Source organism: Giraffa tippelskirchi, chromosome 9 (genome assembly GCF_054371585.1).
Source record: "Giraffa tippelskirchi isolate mGirTip1 chromosome 9, T2T-mGirTip1v1.2.pri, whole genome shotgun sequence".
Taxonomy (NCBI): domain Eukaryota; kingdom Metazoa; phylum Chordata; class Mammalia; order Artiodactyla; family Giraffidae; genus Giraffa; species Giraffa tippelskirchi.
Window position 1 is genome coordinate 96,727,542 of NC_137283.1, and position 18,812 is coordinate 96,746,353.

General features: G+C 38.4%; 1 protein-coding gene across 1 annotated transcript in view; it reads right to left on the bottom strand.

Annotated features, from left to right (window-relative positions):
* LOC145521897 (uncharacterized) overlaps nt 1-18,568 on the bottom strand; it is a 70,644-nt gene extending 52,076 nt beyond the window's left edge. Inside the window, exons 1-2 of the mRNA XM_081530873.1 lie at nt 18,485-18,568; nt 18,211-18,443 (exon numbers count right to left, since the gene is read on the bottom strand). Coding sequence (XP_081386999.1) covers nt 18,211-18,443; nt 18,485-18,568 — 317 coding nt within the window. The remainder of the gene's footprint in view (nt 1-18,210; nt 18,444-18,484) is intronic.
* Between the last annotated feature and the right edge of the window lie 244 nt (nt 18,569-18,812).

Below are 18,812 nucleotides of genomic sequence, written 5' to 3' on the forward strand. Positions count from 1 at the left end.
ATTCATCCTATTTTGTTGGTCAGAGAAATATTTTTAATTGTATCTAAATTTTTAAAAGATTTTGTTTCCTAGGAGCCATTTTCTCTATTGATAGTTTAAAAATATCATTCCATTATCTTTTGGTTTGTATAGTCTTTGGTGAGAAGTCTGCTATAAATTTTTATCTTTATTCCTCTTTGTAACGTTGGTTGTCTTCAAATATTACTTCTATTGTTGTTCACTTGCTAAGTCATGTCCAACTCTTTGCGACCCCATGGACTGCAATATACCATGCTTCCCTGTCCTTCACTATCTCCCAGAGATTACTCAGACTCAAACACACAGAGTGGATGATGCCATCCAATCATCTCATCTTCTGTTGCCCCTTTCTCCTCCTGCCCTCAGTCTTTCCCAGCATCAAGGTCTTTTTCCAATGAGTTGGCTCTTTGCATCAGGTGGCCAAAGTATTGGAGCTTCAGCTTCAGCATCAGTCCTTCCAATAAATATTCAGAGTTGATTTCCTTAGGACTGAGTGGTTTGATATCTTTGCTGTCCAAGGGACTCTCAAGAGTCTTCTCTAGCATCACAGTTCGAAAGCATCAATTCTTTGGCGCTGAGCCTTCTTTATGGTCCAACTCTCACATCTGTACATGACTACTGGCAAAACCACAGCTTTGACTAGGTGGACCTTTGTCAGCAAAGTAATGTGTCTGCTTTTTAATATACAGTCTAGGTCTGTCATAACTTTTCTTCCAAGGAGCAAGTGCCTTAATTTCATGGCTGCAATCACACTCCAAGGTGATTCTGGAGCCCAGGAAAGTAAAATCTGTCACTGTTTCCAATTTTTCTCCATCTATTTGCCATGAAGTGATGGGGCCCGATGCCATGATTTAAGTTTTTTGAATGTTGAGTTTTAAGCCAACGTTTTCACTCTCCTTTTTCACCTTCATCAAAAGGCTCTTTAGTTCTATACAGTTTTAAATTTCTTTGCGGATATAAATTTTATGTATATTAGTGCACTTAATATTGTCCTCCACCTCTTGGCTATTCTATCTGCTTTCTCTTTTCTTTCAATTTTAGCTTGGATAACTTCCATCAACCTATCTTCAAGTTCACTGATTTTTTACCCCACAGCTATGTCCTGTATGTTGATAAACATGTCAAACTAATTTTTCACCTCTGATATTGTGTTTTTAAAATTTATGATATTTCTGACTTTTGTTTTACACTTCAATAACACTGCTTAAAATTCTTATTTTTTTATTGTATATAGTTCATTTTTTCTAAGTGCTGGAATATGATGTATAGAAGAACAGTTGAGAAATGTGAAATTATTTCCTTTCAGAAATCAGCCCATCTCTTCTGGCAGGTTGTTAATATGGAGAGTTCTCCAAATCTTCTCAGGACTTGAGCTGGGTTTGGATTTAATTGTTGCTGTGCATGTGGTAAGTCACTTCAGTCATGTCCAACTCTGTGCAACCCTATGGGCTGTAGCCTGCCAGGCTCCTCTGTCCATGGGGTTCTCCAGGCAAGAATACTGGCGTGGGTTCCCATGCCCTCCTCCAGGGATCTTCCTGACCCAGGGATTGAAATCATGTCTCTTATGTCACCTGCATTGGCAGGCAGGTTCTTTACCACTAGCGCCACCTGGGAAGCCTTTAACCTTTATTGCATTACAGGCTTTATAGTTTTTAAAATATTTTATTTATTTTAAAAATTAACTTATTTACATTAATTGGAGGATAGTTATTAACAATATTGTGATGGTTTTTGCCATATGAATTGGCCACAGGTATACATGTGTCCCCCTCCCAATCTGAAACCCCTCCTACTTCCCTCTCCACCCTAACCCTTTGGGTTGTCCCAGAGCACCAGCTTTGTGTGCCCTGCTTCATGCATCGAACTTGTTCTGGTCATCTATTTTGTATATGGTAATGTATATGTTTCAATGTTATTCTCTCAAGTCATCCCACCTTCTCTTCTCCTACTGAGCCCAAAAGTCTGTTCTTTACATCTGTGTCTCCTTTTCTGCCCTGCATGTAGGATCATCAGGAGTGTCTTTCTAAATTTCAAATGCAGAAAGTGTGGAGAAAAGGGAACCTTCTTACACTTTTGGTGGGAAAACAAACTGGTACATTCACTATGGAGAACAGTGTAGAGATTCCTTAAAAAATTGGGAATAGAACTGCCATATGATTGAGCAATCCCACTGCTGGGCATACACCCTGAGGAAATCAGAACTGAAAGAAACACATGTACCCTGATGTCCACTGCAGCACTGTTTACAACAGCTAGGACATGGAAGCAACCTAGATGTCCATCGGCAGATGATGGATAAGAGAAATATGATACATACACACAATGGAATATTACTCAGCTATAAAAAGGAACACATTTGAGTTAGTTCTAATGGGGTGTATGAACCTGGAGCCTATTAAACAGAGTGAAGTAAGTCAGAAAGAGAAAGACAAATACTGTATATTAACACATTATAGGCTTTAAATTTCTATAGCAGTAGGTATGGACCTAACAGAAGCAGAAGATATTAAGAAGAGGTAGGAAGAATACACAGAAGACCTGTACAAAAAAGATCTTCATGACCTGGATAACCACAATGGTGTGATCACTCAACTAGAGCCAGACATCCTGGAATGCGAAGTCAAGTGGGCCTTAGGAAGCATCACTATGAGCAAAGCTAGTGGAGGTGATGGAATTCCAGTTGAGCTATTTCAAATTCTAAAAGATGCTGCTGTGAGTGCTGTACTCAATATGCCAACAAATATGGAAAGTCAGCAGTGGCCACAGGACTGGAAAAGGTCAGTTTTCATTTTAATCCCAAAGAAAAGCAATGCCAAAGAATGTTCAAACTACAGCACAATTCACACATTTCACATGCTAGCAAAGTAATGCTCAAAATTTTCCAAGCCAGCCTTCAACAATATGTGAACCATGAACTTCCCGATGTTCAAGCTGGATTTAGAAAAGGCAGAGGAACCAGAGATCAAACTGCCAATATCTGTTGGATCATAGAAAAAGCAAGAGAGTTCCAGAGAAAATCTACTTCTGCTTTATTGACTATACTAAAGCCTTGGATCGTGTGGATCACAACAAACTGTGGAAAATTCTGAAAGAAATGGGAATACCAGATCACCTTATCTGCCTACTGAGAAATCTGTATGCAGGTCAAGAAGCAACAGTTAGAACCAGACATGGAACAACAGACTGGTTCCAAATTGGGAAAGGAGTACATCAAGGCTGTATATTGTCACCATGCTTATTTAACTTATATGCAGAATACATCATGTGAAATGTCAGGCTGGATGAAGTACAAGCTGGAATCAAGATTTCCAGGAGAAATATCAATAACCTCAGATATGCAGATGACACCACCTTTATGGCAGAAAGTAAAGAGGAACTAAAGAGCCTCTTGATGAAAGTGAAAGAGGAGAGTGAAAAAGTTGGCTTAAAGCTCAACATTCAGAAAACTAAGATCATGGCATCTGGTCCCATCACTTCATGGCAAATAGATGGGGAAACAGTGGAAATAGTGGCTGACTTTATTTTTCTGGGCTCCAAAATCACTGCAGATGGTGACTGCGGCCATGAAATTAAAAGACACTAGCTCCTTGGAAGAAAAGCTATGAGCAAACTAGACAGCATATTAAAAAGCAGAGACATTATTTTGCTGACAAAGGTCTGTCTAGTCAAAGCTATGGTTTTTCCAGTAGTCTTGTATGGATGTGAGATTAGTACTATAAAGAAAACTGAGCACTGAAGTATTGATGTTTTTCAACTGTGGTGTTGGAGAAGACTCTTGAGAGTCCCTTGGACTACAAGGAGATCAAGCCAGTCAATCCTAAAGGAAATCAGTTCTGAATATTCGTTGGAAGGACTGATGCTGGAGTTGAAACTCCAATACTTTGGCCACCTGATATGAACAACTGATTCATTGGAAAAGATCCTGGTGCTGGGAAAGACTGAATGCAGGAGGAGAAGGGGATGACAGAGGATAAGGTGGTTGGATGGCATCACCAACTTGATGGGCATGAGTCTGAGCAAGCTCCGGGAGCTGGTGATGGGCAGGGAAGCCTGGCATGCTGCAGTGCATGGGGTTGCAAAGAGTCAGACACAATTGACCCACTGAACTGAACTGTGCTAACGGTGTTGCCTGCAGTGCTGAAGGGTTTTTCTCTGTATTCTTTTTCCACATTCACTTTTCAGCAGTCCTCCATGCCTACACTACAGAGGGATCTCTCCATGTTTTTATCCTTCCCCAGACTGTTATTGATTGCTGCTCATGTTAGGGGAAGAGGGTGTTCTATTATTTTGGTCTGCTTTCCTGGTGGCTTGGATGGTAATGAATCTGCCTGCAATACAGGAGACCTGGTTTTGATTCCTGGGTTGAGAAGATCCCTTGGAGAAGGGAATGGCTACCCATGCCAGTATTCTTGTCTGGAGAATTTCATGGATAGAGGAACCTGGCAGGCTACAGTCCATGGAGTCACAAAGAGTAGGACACGACTGAGCAACTAAGCATGCTTGTGAGTCTCATTTTTAGGTAGGACCTCTGCTTGTGGGCCTTGGAGGTGCAGTTTTCATAGACCAGGTTTTCTAACTCCTGCCAACCAAACCCTGCCTTATATATTTCAAACTGCTTGGATAGGAGAGTGTTTTTTGCTTATTCCCCACTGGTAGCAGGCCTCTACTTTGTATGAGTGTAGGATATTGAGTCCAAGAGGTTTACCTGCTCCTCTTGCACGAGCAGGAGGATTTTCCTCCTTCCATTTGCTCACTCCTCAGAAACAGTGGATGTGTCAATATTCTATAGATAGGAGGACTTCTTAACCACTCCCCAGAAGCAAATGGGTCATGCCTCTCCCCCCTCCCCCACAACCGGATTTTTGCCTGGATCGTAAGGGCAGTAGTGCTTGCTGCCTCTATTTCAGCAACTTAATGCTTTTACATTTTATAAGAGAAGGACCTGAGAAAATACAGTTTTGTATCTGTTCCTCAAGGGAAGCCCTTCCTACTGAGGTTACTGAGGGAAGCTCTCTCCAGTTTTCTGCCTTGATCTTCAATTGTCATGGAATTGGCTCATTGGAAAATGTGTGTGCATGAGTGTAAAATATCTTTGTTTCTAGGGATTTCAGTTTTTCCAAATTTATATGCTAGTCCATTCGCAGCCTTTAAGAGTTTGTTAAAGTTTAGTGTGACTTATTCCAACTCACTTCTAACGTGATATCTCATCCTCTCATGCTTTGCCAAAGGTGAAAATTTGTGTGTACTGTTTCTCCTCAGAGGGCTTGTCACTGGTTGGAATTCAGAGTTTTTGCCTGCCTTGCAAACTCAGCTCTCCTACAGAAATGATTTTGTAGATTATTTGATTTTTTTCTTGTTGTTAGGATAATAGCAGCATTCTTTTTTGGTTTTCTGAATCCTAAAGAGATTCAGAACCTCCCTGAATCTCTATAGTTGTTTTAAAGCAGCCAGTTAGTGGAAGAGATGCATTAACTTAACTAATCTTAACAGAAAAACAATGAAATACATTGATAGCACAGTAAATTTGAGACTTAAAGAATACTAAGCATATCTTTAAAATAACTGCAATATTGAAATATGGTCAATAAAATTATAGAGTTGTACATAAGAAAGCCAGATATTGGTACCTGAAATTGTTAATGCATATAATGAATTATGTGGCATTTCCTATATTTATATGGTTATATTCATAACAAAAATATTAGTTTTACTTTATGTTGATCAGGTAAGTTTCTTGGGGGAAATAGAAAGTAAATTTTAACTTGAAGTGTATGTGACTTGAATTAGCTAAGAAAGAGGGATGGGCAATCCAGGTGAGAAAAATAGTAAGTTCAAAGGCATGAGAATAGAAAATAAGAAGTGAGATTATGGTATATTAAAAAACTATAAAGATACTAGCCTTGTTTTGTTTATCTGTATCAAAAGTTGGCAAACAACCATGAGCCACATCCAACCTGCAGCCTGTTTTTGTATGACCAGTGAGGTAAGAATAATTTTTAAATTGTTAAAAGGTTGCCTCCCCCCAAAAAAATGTTGCAGGAAGAGAAGGATAGGAAGAGATAAAAGAGGCTGAAAAGGAGGAGGTGACTGAGACTATATGTGGCTTGCAAAGACAAAAATATTTGCTATCTAAACTTTCACAAAAGACGTTTTCTAACCCCCGATCTGTATAGTTTTCTTAGTTTTTGCTCTTCTATTACAGAGAAATAGAAATCCCCTTCAAATTTTCAAAATCTGTACTAAATATAATTGCCATATTATTTAATTCCTCTTTAATTTGCTTTCAATTGATTTATACAATTAAACTGCTTATGATTATAACTTGAACTCAAATTTTTGCACAATCCACATTTTTATGGTTCTAATTCTTTAAATGTGAATTTATAATTTAATAGATCATATATTTCCATGTAGTTTTTACATTGCCCTTTCCTTTGTTTATTGGTGAGCCAGATACAACCATAATTTCATCTTTCAAATTGCTGCAAATCCATGATGTACTAAAGGGGCTTGACAGGACCCGTAGGAAAAGACAGGACCATGAGATGACCGCAATGTACAACAAATTGGTGAAACAATAGATTGACACTGGATTTTCCCCATGAAGATAATTTTGACTTTCTGATTTCTTCCATGTCTTCCTTGTTTTTTCTATTCTTATTTGCCATGTTCTATCAGATGGCCAAGACAACCACATCAATTAGACAGGGCCAATTATCTAAGCCTTTTTTCTTCTCTCTCTCTCTCTTTCTGTTTGATGGTGGTAATGCCTCTTTACACACCCTTAGAAGATGTGTGGTTACAGGAGAAAAACTAAATCTGATATTCTGATTTTTGTTCAGGTGCTGATTTTTAAAAATTAGGTTAAAACAAACAGACAGTCATTTGGATGATAACCGTGGGATTTGATTAAAGCATTTCATACTTGTCTCTATCTTAATGAACACCCAATAACAGTAATTAAAAATAAATTATGCTTTCACAAATATTGCTTAAAATTTCACTTTTATGTAGTAGATCTTCAATAGAAATGTGTTCTTAACTGATAAAATATATCTTACAGTGTGCTTTTAACTGTTTCACCTGCATCTTCAAATACACCATAGAAATAACTTCTTCACGGGGAACTTCAGTTTGTTATATGAATTTGTTCAGTGCTTGGCATGCAGAGGGTGGAAAGACCGGGAACATTACTTTCTGACTTCTGTTGCTCTCAGCAAACAGATACCAAAGCACAACAGGAAAATATCTGTTCTTTGTTTCAGGTATTTTATAAAGCAGCTATCAGTCCTGAAAGTCAAATCTGATAATTTTCAATCCCTGATGTAAAGATCAAAGGATAATGTAAAATTCAAAGTAAGATTAAGGAAAAAAGGAACATGAATTCAGTTTTATTGGTCTTATTAGTGGATTTAACCAAAGAATTTCATAACATGCTTTTTGCCAGTTCATTGCTGACTTTGTGGCTTTGATGATTCCTGGCATCCCTCTTCTTGTTAAGATAAAATGTCAAGATAAACTTGATAGGTTTTTGTTATGACAGAGATTTTAACCTTGGATTAAAAACACAGGAGAGGAAAAATAATCACATATTTAGACATTCAAGTTTCAGATGTGAAGACCTCAAAATTATTTTAACATCAACCTGTTAACTAATGGCCATGGTCTCAAATATTTGGTCTCAAAATTTTCTAAATCCTTCAGGCTTAGAAAATTACTAACATTTTCTTCTTAGCCTTGGGCTCAGCAGTAAAACTGCACATTTTCAGCCTTCATCATTTTCAATTGAGAGATTTATTCATTTATTTTTTACTTGGATAAAGAAGTATCAGTAGAAAATAGTATCTATAAGATCATTCTAAAGATCATTTCTAAGAAACAATTGGCTGACATGCTATTGTCTAAATTGTATCTTTCTGAAATTTATACACTGAAGTCCTGACCCTTCATGTGACTTATCTAGAGATAGAGTCTTTTGCAGATAATTAAAGTTAAATGAGTTAATAAAAAGGATGGGGCCCTAGTTTGATCAGACAGTGGCCTTATAAGAAGAGGAAGATCTCTGTGTGTGTGTCTCCTGCATATGAGAACACAATAAGGCAACCATCTGAAAACTAGGAAGAGACCTCTTACCAGAAACTGAATCCTGCCGGACTTTGATCTTGGACTTTCCAGGCTCATGAGCTGTGAGAAAGCAAATTTCAGTTGTTTAAGCCACTCAGTGTATGGTATTTTGTTATGGCAGCCTAAGCTAACTAAGATAATTAATTCGCATTCAGTGGCTCTCTTTTTTCCAGGATATATGAAAATAAGTACTTGAAATACTTTAAAAGCCTGCCCCCAAAGCAAAAAATTCCAGCAAACAAAATAATAGCTTAGGGATGTTGATGAATTGATTCTGTAGCTAAATCACCTTTCAGAAACTATTCATAGCACAAAATGCAACTGCCTTGTATAGTTAAGAATGAGCATAGCATGGCTTTCCTGCTTTCCTCCTTTCAACAGACCAGAACTTCTTAGAAAGATATTTTACTATTCAAAGGTGAAGGTTCTCTTTCAATTTGTGCACTGCAGATACTTAGTTTAATAAAGACTCAATATTATGTCCAGTAAGTCAAAGATTTGTTTGTTGTTGTATTTTAGTTGCCAAGATGCTTCTGACTCTTTAACAACCCTATGGGCTATAGCTGAGCAGTCTCCTCTGTGTGTTAGGATACAAGCTCTTTACTATCTGAAATTTTCTTTCCTCTTTCTCACTGCCTTTCACTCATGCAATACTTTCTTTGCTTCAAACAAAGTTTCCAATAGTTTATCTGATCTTTGTTATATTTGTATGATTTGACTTTATGATAATAAGTTCAACTAATATTTTGCTTTCTTTTTTGACTCTGAAAAGCCTTACCAAATTACCTCTGAAATAATAGTTACTCTTCAGCCTCAAATTTGTTTATGTGCAGGGAAGAGAACGTTCGAAGAGATGGAGTTTAAGGGCATGAAAAGAAAACAGCATGCTGTTGCTTTAGGCATATCAAACCTTCCTCTAACTCGATCCAAGTTTGTAAGGATATCTGCAAATGGTCAAACAACTTTTAATTTCTAATTATGAATTATGAAATTAGTGAAGATGGTATATAGTTCATGTTTAAAATATATGATAGAAACTACCAAATAAAACTTCTTTGTGTAAATGAACATATGGAAGTTTCAGATTACAGTACAGTCAACTTGGGAGAAAAGAAATTTGATACTGTTTAATTACTTTATATCCTGGACAGTGACAGGAAGGATGTCTCCCATGCACATGTTTATCACTCATGATCATGTTCTATGTGCCAGAGTGGTGCTATGGTGGGAGTGGAGTGATCTCTCCTTTTGTTTGTTTGCTCAGTTTAATTTCATTGAACTTTGACTGAACTTAAATGCTTTGACTACCAGGAGGAGCCTGGTGGCGAAAATACCAAATACTCTTAAGAAAACTACAAATATAAATACCTTTGCCTTCAAATACCAACAGGATAGAGGAGTTGACTTTTGAGAATAGCACTGGCAGAACACAGTCTATCTCCTGTGTTCTGGAGTCCTGGACTCCTACCTCGCTGGAAGACATACTTAAATGCTTCTATATCTGTGATGGGTATGCTAGAGTTTCTCTGGTGGCTCAGATGGTAAAGAATCTGCCCGCAATGCAGGGGACCTGGGTTCAGTCCCTGGGTTGGGAAGATCCCCTGGAGAAGGGAATGACAACCCACTCCAGTATTCTTGCCTGGAGAATTCCATGGACAGAGGGGCCTGTTAGGCTGTAATCCATGGAGTCGCAAAGAAATGGATATGACTGAGTGACTAACACAGTGGGTGCACTAGAGTTTTTTATGCCTCTGTTTCATTACATTATTGGATTTTCCCCTCTGTGTTGAGTCCTGGGGTTGAATCATGAACCTGTAATCTAAGAAGGGATGCGAGAGGGAAATTCTGGGAAAAAAAGGTAGGGAAATAAGAGTCCACTGATTTAGTGGACTGAGGGGGAGGAGGGGTATAGGTTTAGCAAGACCAGGTGGCAGAGTTCTTTTGCCATGTTCCTCTCCCAATCCCAAACTTCTCACCCTCAAGATCCATTCTCAGGGTGGAGTAGGAGCTTGCACGAACATCAAGACAGATATACAAGGTCCTAAGAAGACCAGGCAGAGTGAATTTCTTTCTCTAAAAAGACTAGGGAAAGCAGCAGTTCCAAAAGAGAAGTCCCAAAACTAAATCACAGTCACCCATGCAGGGAGCAGACCAGAGGAGCCTCACCCTGGAGGAGACCAGGCAGGAGTCCCAGGTCTCTTTCTGCTGCACTGATGCCTACCCTAGACCTTTGTGAGGATGGTACACATACCCTCCCCAAGCCAGATGTCTTCTGGACAGAGAAGGATGAGGTGCCTAAACTCTCACAGACTTGATCATTTCCATAAAGCACTAAGCCATTGAAAGATCCATTTAAACGAGGCCAAATACAGAGCTAAACTTCAAATAGTCCAAGTACTTAAACTAAAGGAGACTGAGATTTTGTTAATCAACAGGGACAAGGTTCCTTGTTACTGAGAGGGGTCAGGAAGATTATGTTAGCTCTAGAAATTAAGGCAATCCATTTATTTGCCTATCTGAGTACAATGTGAATAAAATCACAACTCTGTTATATGACTGGAAATTAATAAAATTGTGAATATTGTATGGTGGGCATAGGCCCCTTTTCTGGGTCATATTTCACTTATCTTTGTTAAACACATACTTGACCTAGGTTTGGGCATATATCGGTCTTTGAAACTTTCTGAAGTAAACAAATGTTTGCATTGAGTCAATACTTTTTTTGTATTTTCTTAACCCCCAATTTTAATGTGCTTATACATTTGAGGTGATTTTGAAAAAATTATTTTGTCAGATGTTAAGGAATAATGTGGTAGAGAGAACACTGGACAATGAGACAATGAAGGTATATGTGTTTTACCCTTGACTTTGTCACTTACAGATGTGAGGATCAAGGCAAGTGCATTAAGCTCTCTGATTATCATTGCTTTGTCTACACTATAGAAGCAACTGTCTTGCATAGTCCATTTGTGAGATGATTGTAACAGTAAGTTGTATTACGTTTGTGAATGTATTTTGAAAATTGAAATTAACTTTATCAAGGAAATATGAAAGTATTATTTAATGAAAAACTTTTGACTCTAATTTAGCTATTCAGTATTTTAAAACTTTTTTTTTGAAATAATCTCAGATCTATATAAATGTTGCAAACATAGTACAAAGAACTCTTAGAAGCTTCCTATTCAAATCAGCCAATTTTTAACATTTTGCCATATCTGCTGTTATCTCTCATGTGTATATATATATATATATATATATATATATACATTATCCATGTATATAGTTTTCTGAAAAAATATTCTAAATAAGCTGAAATTACATTTTATTATACTACTTTGCCTTTTAAAACTTTAAAGTTCATTTCTTGAGACTAGGAATATTTTCTTATATGACCATAATATAGACAACAAAATCAGAAAATTTAACATTAACACATTAGTTTAATCTATAGTCCATATTCCAATTTCATAAATTATCCCCAAAACATCTTTGACAGCAGTATTTCCCAGTCTAGAATCCACCTTTTGTCTTTAGCTGTCATGTCTCTTTAGCTTTATTTAGCTAATAATAAACAGGTTCTCAGTCTTTTTTGGGGAGGTCTTTCATAAGAATATAGGCCAATTATGTCGTGGCATTTTTCTGTTTGGATTTGTCTTGTGTGTATTCATTATTAGATTTAGGCTACAGATTTTTGGCTGGAATGTCACAGAAGTGATGACATGTTCTGCTCAGGGTACTGTATCCTAAAGCACATGAATGAATGTTTGCTTCTTACAAGAGATGCTAGTTTGAACCACATGGCCAAAGTGTTTCCATTTTGTCCATTGTATAGTTACGATTTTTCATTTTGTAATTAAGTGATTTATGGAGAGATGTTTTGAGACTATGTAAATATCTTCTTCATAGAATTCATTTCTCTCCTCCATTGAGTTTGGCATTCATTGCTGATTTTTGCCTGAAGAAATATTTACTCTGATGGTTTCAAAATGGTGATTTTTAAATATAATTATTCCTTCTATATTTATTAGTTAACATTTTATGGAAGAAAAAGTTTTTACTTCTCCTTTGTCTGTTTATCTACCTATACATTTATTGTCAACATGGATTCATGATTTTTATTTTATTCAATGAGTTAAATTCATTACTGTCCTTATTTGTTGATGCTCAGATAGCTACCTATTTGATATTTTAATAATTTAAGAGATTAAGATTTTTTTTTTCATCAGCTGTACAGATTTACATTATTTTTTGTTCCTTCAGTCTGGAGGCCTCAAAAAGAATATTCCTATCTATACATTTGTGTGATATTAAGTATTTTCTCAAAATTAGTACATAAAAATTCTTTTCTCCATCCATGTTCTAAACTGAAACAGAAACATCACGTTTAGAGAGAATGAAACAATAGTTTTCTCCTTTAAAACTGTTGGGGAACTTAATAAACTTGTTAGTTCAGAGGGCTTTCTCAAATTTCATCCCTTATAACAGTTACCTAGTCATTGGTTAGTTAGGCAATGAGAGGGTTTCCTCATGAGGGCCTTTCTCTTTAAATTTATGATATGGAAGAGTAGATGAATGTTTGATTTTAGTTAGCAGGCAGATGCCAAAGAGGGAGACAAATTAAATGGGATTTGAGCATGTGCAGTTTCTTCTACCAAATTTACCATGAGATCAACTCCCTTCTTGCTATGGAGAGGAGCATGTAAGCCTGTAGTAAGAGGAGACAAGAGTGTTACTCTATAAGAGGTCTCCCTACAAGAAAGCATCTGGATTAGGGAAGAAGTGTTTTCCTGAATGTTTGGATAAATCACTGTACTTCTCTGAGCCTCAAAATTTTCATCTGTAAAAAAATTAATTCTGTTATCCTATTTATTATTTGAAATGTACTATTATAAAAGACAAAGTGAAAGTCACTCAGTCATGTCCAACTCTTTAAGATCCCATGAACTATAGCCTGCCAGGCTCCTCTGTCCATGGAATTCTCCAGGCCAGAATACTGGAGTGGGTAGCTGTTCCCTTCTCCAGGGGATCTTCCCAATCCAGAGATCAAACCCATGTCTCCCGTGTTGCAGGAGGATTCTCTACCACCTGAGCCACCAGGGAAGCCCAAGAATCCTGGAGTGGGTAACCTATCCCTTCTCCAGTGATCTTTCCCACCCAGGAATCGAACCGAGGTCTACCTGCATTGAAGGCAGATTTTTTACCAGCTGAACTACCAGGGAAGCCCATAAAAGACAATCCCCTTTGTGGACTTAAAGAAGAAGAGGGGGCTAAGACCTTGTCTTAACTCCAGCATTGAAAGCCTGGGCAAAAAAGAATGACTCGTTTATGGAGAGTCTTAAAGGCAGTGTAAAGGGAGGTGGGAGGAAAACCAGGAGCATGCAGTATTGCAAAAGTTAAAGGAAAAGTGTTTTCAAAGAGAATGGTGAACTGTTTTGGCCTTTACTGCTGAAGACTCAAATACAATGAAAATGGAAAAGTAGCTTTTGTGTTTAGCAATATGGCGTACATTGATTGCTGTAGTGAACTTCTGATATGAAGAAGTATTTGGGAATAGAACTCAGACTACCGAAAAGTAGGAAAGAAGTGAGGAAAGGGAAGCTGTGAACATAAACCCACATTCCTGGGAAATTTTGCTCTGCAGGTAAACAGGATAGTAGCCAAATGGGAACTGTGGGAAGGTTGTAAAGATGAGAGAGATTTGAGACTGTTTATAATACTGACGGAAAAATGGGGCAAGTGGAGAATGTAAAAAGTAAAGCATCGGAGAACGAACTCTAGCACACAGTTTAGGTATTGGTCTTGATAAAAGGATAGGCATCTTCCTTATTTTTATCAGTAGACCCAGATAGAAGCAGGTTTATAGATTCACTGAGGGGAGTTGAAGACCCTATCTCATGGTTTGTACTTCCTTTGCTATGTAGGAGGGATGATAACTTGCTGAAAATTAAATGGGAGACTTAGGATAGATTATGGGGGCATTTGGAGATTTCATTAGAACAGAAGAAATTAGAAATGGCTGTGAATAATTAGCTGACTAGAAAAATTACTTGGCAGACCAAGACAGAGGGCCAGTTAAGGCTGTTGATTCATGCTTCATGTACAATTCTGTCTTCCTTACTAGAATGTCAAAGTTTGGGAAGTTAAAAGGTATGGTTTTCTAGACTTGTCTTACTCAGCTACCAAATAAACATTTTATAATTAGCAATATTCTCCTTAGTTAATAAAGTATAACATTTTAGTTATCAAGATCTCTGGTAAGCTTTTCCAGTCTTAAATTTTAAACTATTGGAACTATGTCTTGTTTTACATATTGTAGTCAGTTCAGCTCAGTTCAGTTCAGTTGCTCAGTCTTGTCTGACTCTTTGCAACCCCTTGGACTGCAGCACACCAGGCTTCCCTGTCCATCACCAACTCCCGGACCTTGCTCAAACTCATGTCCATCGAGTCAGTGATGCCATCCAACCATCTCATCCTCTGTCATCCCCTTCTCCTCCTGCCTTCAATCTTTCCCAGCTCAGGGTCTTTTCTAATCAGCTCTTTGCATCAGGTGGCCAAAGTATTGGAGTTTCAGCTTCAGCATCAGTCCTTCCAATGAATAGTCAGGGTTGATTCCTTTTCGGATTGATTGGTTTGATCTCCTTGCAGTCCAAGGGACTCTCAAGTCTTTCCCATACCACATTTTGTAGTAAAAAGATTTAAATACCAATACTAGACTCTTTAATTTCAATTGATGGGATAGTTTCAAAGTTATCTATAGGAACTATAAAACTAAAAAAGAAACAAAACAGCCTGCCAAAATACATTTTAATATTTCTAAGCAAATGAAATGATGCAAATCGTTCACTGTTCTTTAGACTCTATCTTATTTTACACAAATGTTTCAGTTCCTTATATAATTTGCTTAAATTATTGAAGTTTGAACCTTGATTCTTGAACTTTTCTTTGTAAAATTAAAAAGCAGTATAATTTTCCATACCTAGATTGGGAGTTAGGTCAATTAGTGGGATAATTTTTGATATTTTGATGTTTATATATGTTGGTTAAACACTAATGATTTCAATTTTTCCTATAATAACAAAGAATACTTAAGGATAATTAAGATAGGAACTATTTTCAGGATTCTGTCTTTTTTCAGTTATTCAGATGGATCTTCAGGAAATAGAAGTGGGTTTTTCTTTTTTTTTAGCTTGTAACAGATTTTAAAACACAATTGTAAATGTCTTTTTAGTGGATTTTGGTTTGGCCTGCTAATCCCTTTCTGCTCTATTTCAGTTTTACATTAAAGAAATTCATGTCCTCTGGTTTATGTAACCAATTCATTATAAAATCATCAGCTTTCCATCCTTCCCCACCCCCTCGTCCCCACCTCTCTCTCTCATCAGTTTCTAGTATCCTTAAATCATACCCTTAGACTCCTGATACATCAGTGATGGGCAAGATTTTTATTCGTAGTAAGTTAGAATATCCTAATGATTACATTGTTCATATTCAGGTTTGATTTTACGTTTTAATATTTTTGCTACTTGGTAGCAAGATCAGCTCAACAGCTGAATCTTAATTTTATTCATCTTTTGAACTTTTCTTTTTGTCTCCTTTGACTTGATTTCTGATAACCATCTGAGAGAATCTGACAATGGTGGCTGTTTTAGAGATGTGCCTGGATTCTAGCTTGGCTGATTGTATTTGAAGTTTCCAAGTGGTTTTTAAAGAATTTGAGGTTCCCTCAAAGCCCAAATATGGCTTGCATGTATTTCTGTTTCTATAAAGACACGTACTGTGAGAGAAATTGGATCTCTCGGAATGTTTACCCTCAAATAATTTAATAAGAACATATTTTGGGTTTCTTTAATTATTTACATTTTCAAAATCTTTCATGTGCTTTAGCTCACAGAGTATACAGACTTGTCAAAGTATGCTGTTTGCAGTGGAACAGAAGATGAATGCTTTTGGGATCAGAGAGCTAATTCTCTTTCTCTTATTCAGTAGTTTTAAACTTTTTATAGTAGTTAGCTATTGAGGTTGTTCGTAATGAATCAGTTTCAATGATGCACAGAAAATAAGTGTGTGTGTGAAAGCACTCTCACAGACACCTGTTAGATTTCAAACAGTTTTCCTATCCAGGGTCATATTTTTCAACACCTGCCCAAATATTGGAGGTCCATCTTATTCTTATTCTGTGGTTTTACATTCCTTTGAAAACTGGAGAGTTTAATTCCTTCATCTCTCACTTGCAAATAAAAAAAAATTAAAATTCATTACTCTATAGATTTTCTACTTGAAATGAGCTTATTTTTATTCATGTTTGTTTAAATCCTGCATTCTTTCTAATATGGCTTGAGGATCCAAGAGTTTAGAAAATAGAATTCAGAAAGCTAGATGCAGAATATAATTTATTACACTAAATAGAGTCCTTACAGCAATAAAATATTTATTTGATTTTTTTTCTCTTTTTAATCTGATCTGGAAGGGAGCAATAAAAATTCAACAGGCCTGAAGTCATTCAGTGATATTTATATACTTGTGGAGAAATATAACACTAACTACAGAATCGAGGACAAACAAGGATTGAAAGACACTTCCCATCATCATATAGACTGAGGGTTCAGATATATTCATCTCTTAGGAGAAAAATATTTTTAATAAAATAGATTTACTTAAGTATGAATATGGCATCCCTACTTAAATCTTACTAACTGAACTTAATTTACTCTTTTGTTATGCTATATTTTATTATTCTCTGTTTCACAATTTTAGTCTCGTTAACTGAGGTCTCTGAAGGCAGGAACCCTTCTGTATGCATCCTTGTATTTCCTAAAGCATTTTGGAGAAACTAGATAAAAGTTAACATTCAAAACTTGACTTATTTAATGAGAAAATAAAATTGAGACTGAATGACTTTCTATAATTAACTTGTTTTTCTGGTGCTGTTCAGTTGCTAAGTCGTGTCTGACTCTTTTTGACCCCGTAGACTGTAGCACACCAGGCTTCCTTGTCCTTCACTATCTTCTGGAGTTTGTTTTTCTGTACTAAAGGCAAAATTTTGCCTGTGATGTTGTGTGTACTCAGCAGAGCTTAAAACCGTTTTGACCTGTATGAAAGACCAAGAGCTCATCTCTTCTCATGGTCACATCAAGTTTACAACTATTTACAGAACAATCATGGATGAAAAATAAAGATATAAATAAAGAACCACAGGGAGATAGGTAGGAGGGACAGAACAGTTAAGTTCCATAACCCCAGGTGGGTGACCCACAAATGGGAGATAATTACAATTACAGAGATTCTCCCAAGGGCATGAGGGCTCTGACTCTCACATTGGGTGCCTCAGCCCGGAGTTCCTGCACCAAGAGGATCAGCCCCTAGAACGTGACCATGAAGACCAGCAGCACTTACTTTCTGGAGTCCCAGAAGGCTGGGGGAAATAGAGTCCATTCTGAAAGGGTACACATAAAACCTTACCTGATGTGAGACCCAGGTCAGAAACAGTAATTTGAAAGGAGACTGCAGATCAGGAGGGTCTCTTACCTCTGAGCACAAAGACACAGCCTTATCCCAGTGCACAGCCTGGAGGCTCCAGGACTGGGACGCCTGTCAGGCATCTACTGGGTGGGGACACCGCCCCCATCAACTAGCAGGTAGGCTGCTTTAAGACTCCTGAGCCCATAGGCACCCTGATACGAATCTGTCTAGCAGAGAGCCCAGGACCCCTGGCCTCACATCCCAGTCAGTGCACAGGGCATGGGACCCAGGACCCCAAGGACTCTGCAGCCAGAGACCCCAGGACCCAGCCCTTGTGGGCTGCAGAGCTTTCATGGTCCTGGGGCTGTGGGCTACTTACTGGTGAGTGAGGTCAGGGCTGGGTGATCCTTGGGCTGATGACATACACTGGTGAGTAATGCGGGCGCCTGAAAAGAGTACCAGGTGGGCAGAGCCAGGCTCAGGGGTCACTGAACTGGTGCTGGCCCCTTGGTGGGCAGAGCAAGGTCCCAAGATCTCCCACAGCAGTTCTTGGGGTTTCTGGAATTGGGGTCGTCCTGTGGGTGGGCGGGGCCAGGTCCTGACAACTACCTGATGGCTCCTGGCGTCCTGAGTTTATTGCCGCTGCACTGGTGGGAAGAGCCGGGTCCCAGGCTCTCTCCTGTGTAGGCCGTGTTCCCAGGTGGCTGGTTGCTCACGGGTTCCTCATGCAGGTAGCCTGTCGGGTCAGCGATATCGCCAGAGGACCCCAGTTCTGATGCCAGAGGACCCCAGTTCCGATGCCGGCGGGCTGGTAGGTGGGGCCAGGTTCCCGGCCTTACACGCTTCAAGGGAGGGAGGCTCCAAAATGGCCGCTGGCCCTCACCTCGTGTTTGTGGTACCAGGCGATCTTCAAAACGGTTATTGCCTGCGCTGTGTCCCCAGGGTGAGCTCCAATTGCCTCCGGCATCTCCAGGATACTCTCTTAGACCAACAGGTGGGTCTGACCTAGACAGCTTTCATGTTACAGCTTCCGACCTGGGTCCAGAGCATGTGAGATTTTGCGTGCACCCTTCAAGAGTGGAGTCTATTTCCTATAACCTTCTGCCTCTCCCAAAAGTAGAAACCTTCAAAATCAAGCGTTCTGGGGGCTGGCCTTCCTGGTGCAGGCTGGGGGTGGGGAGCTCAATGTGGGGCGCTGACCCCTCACTTCT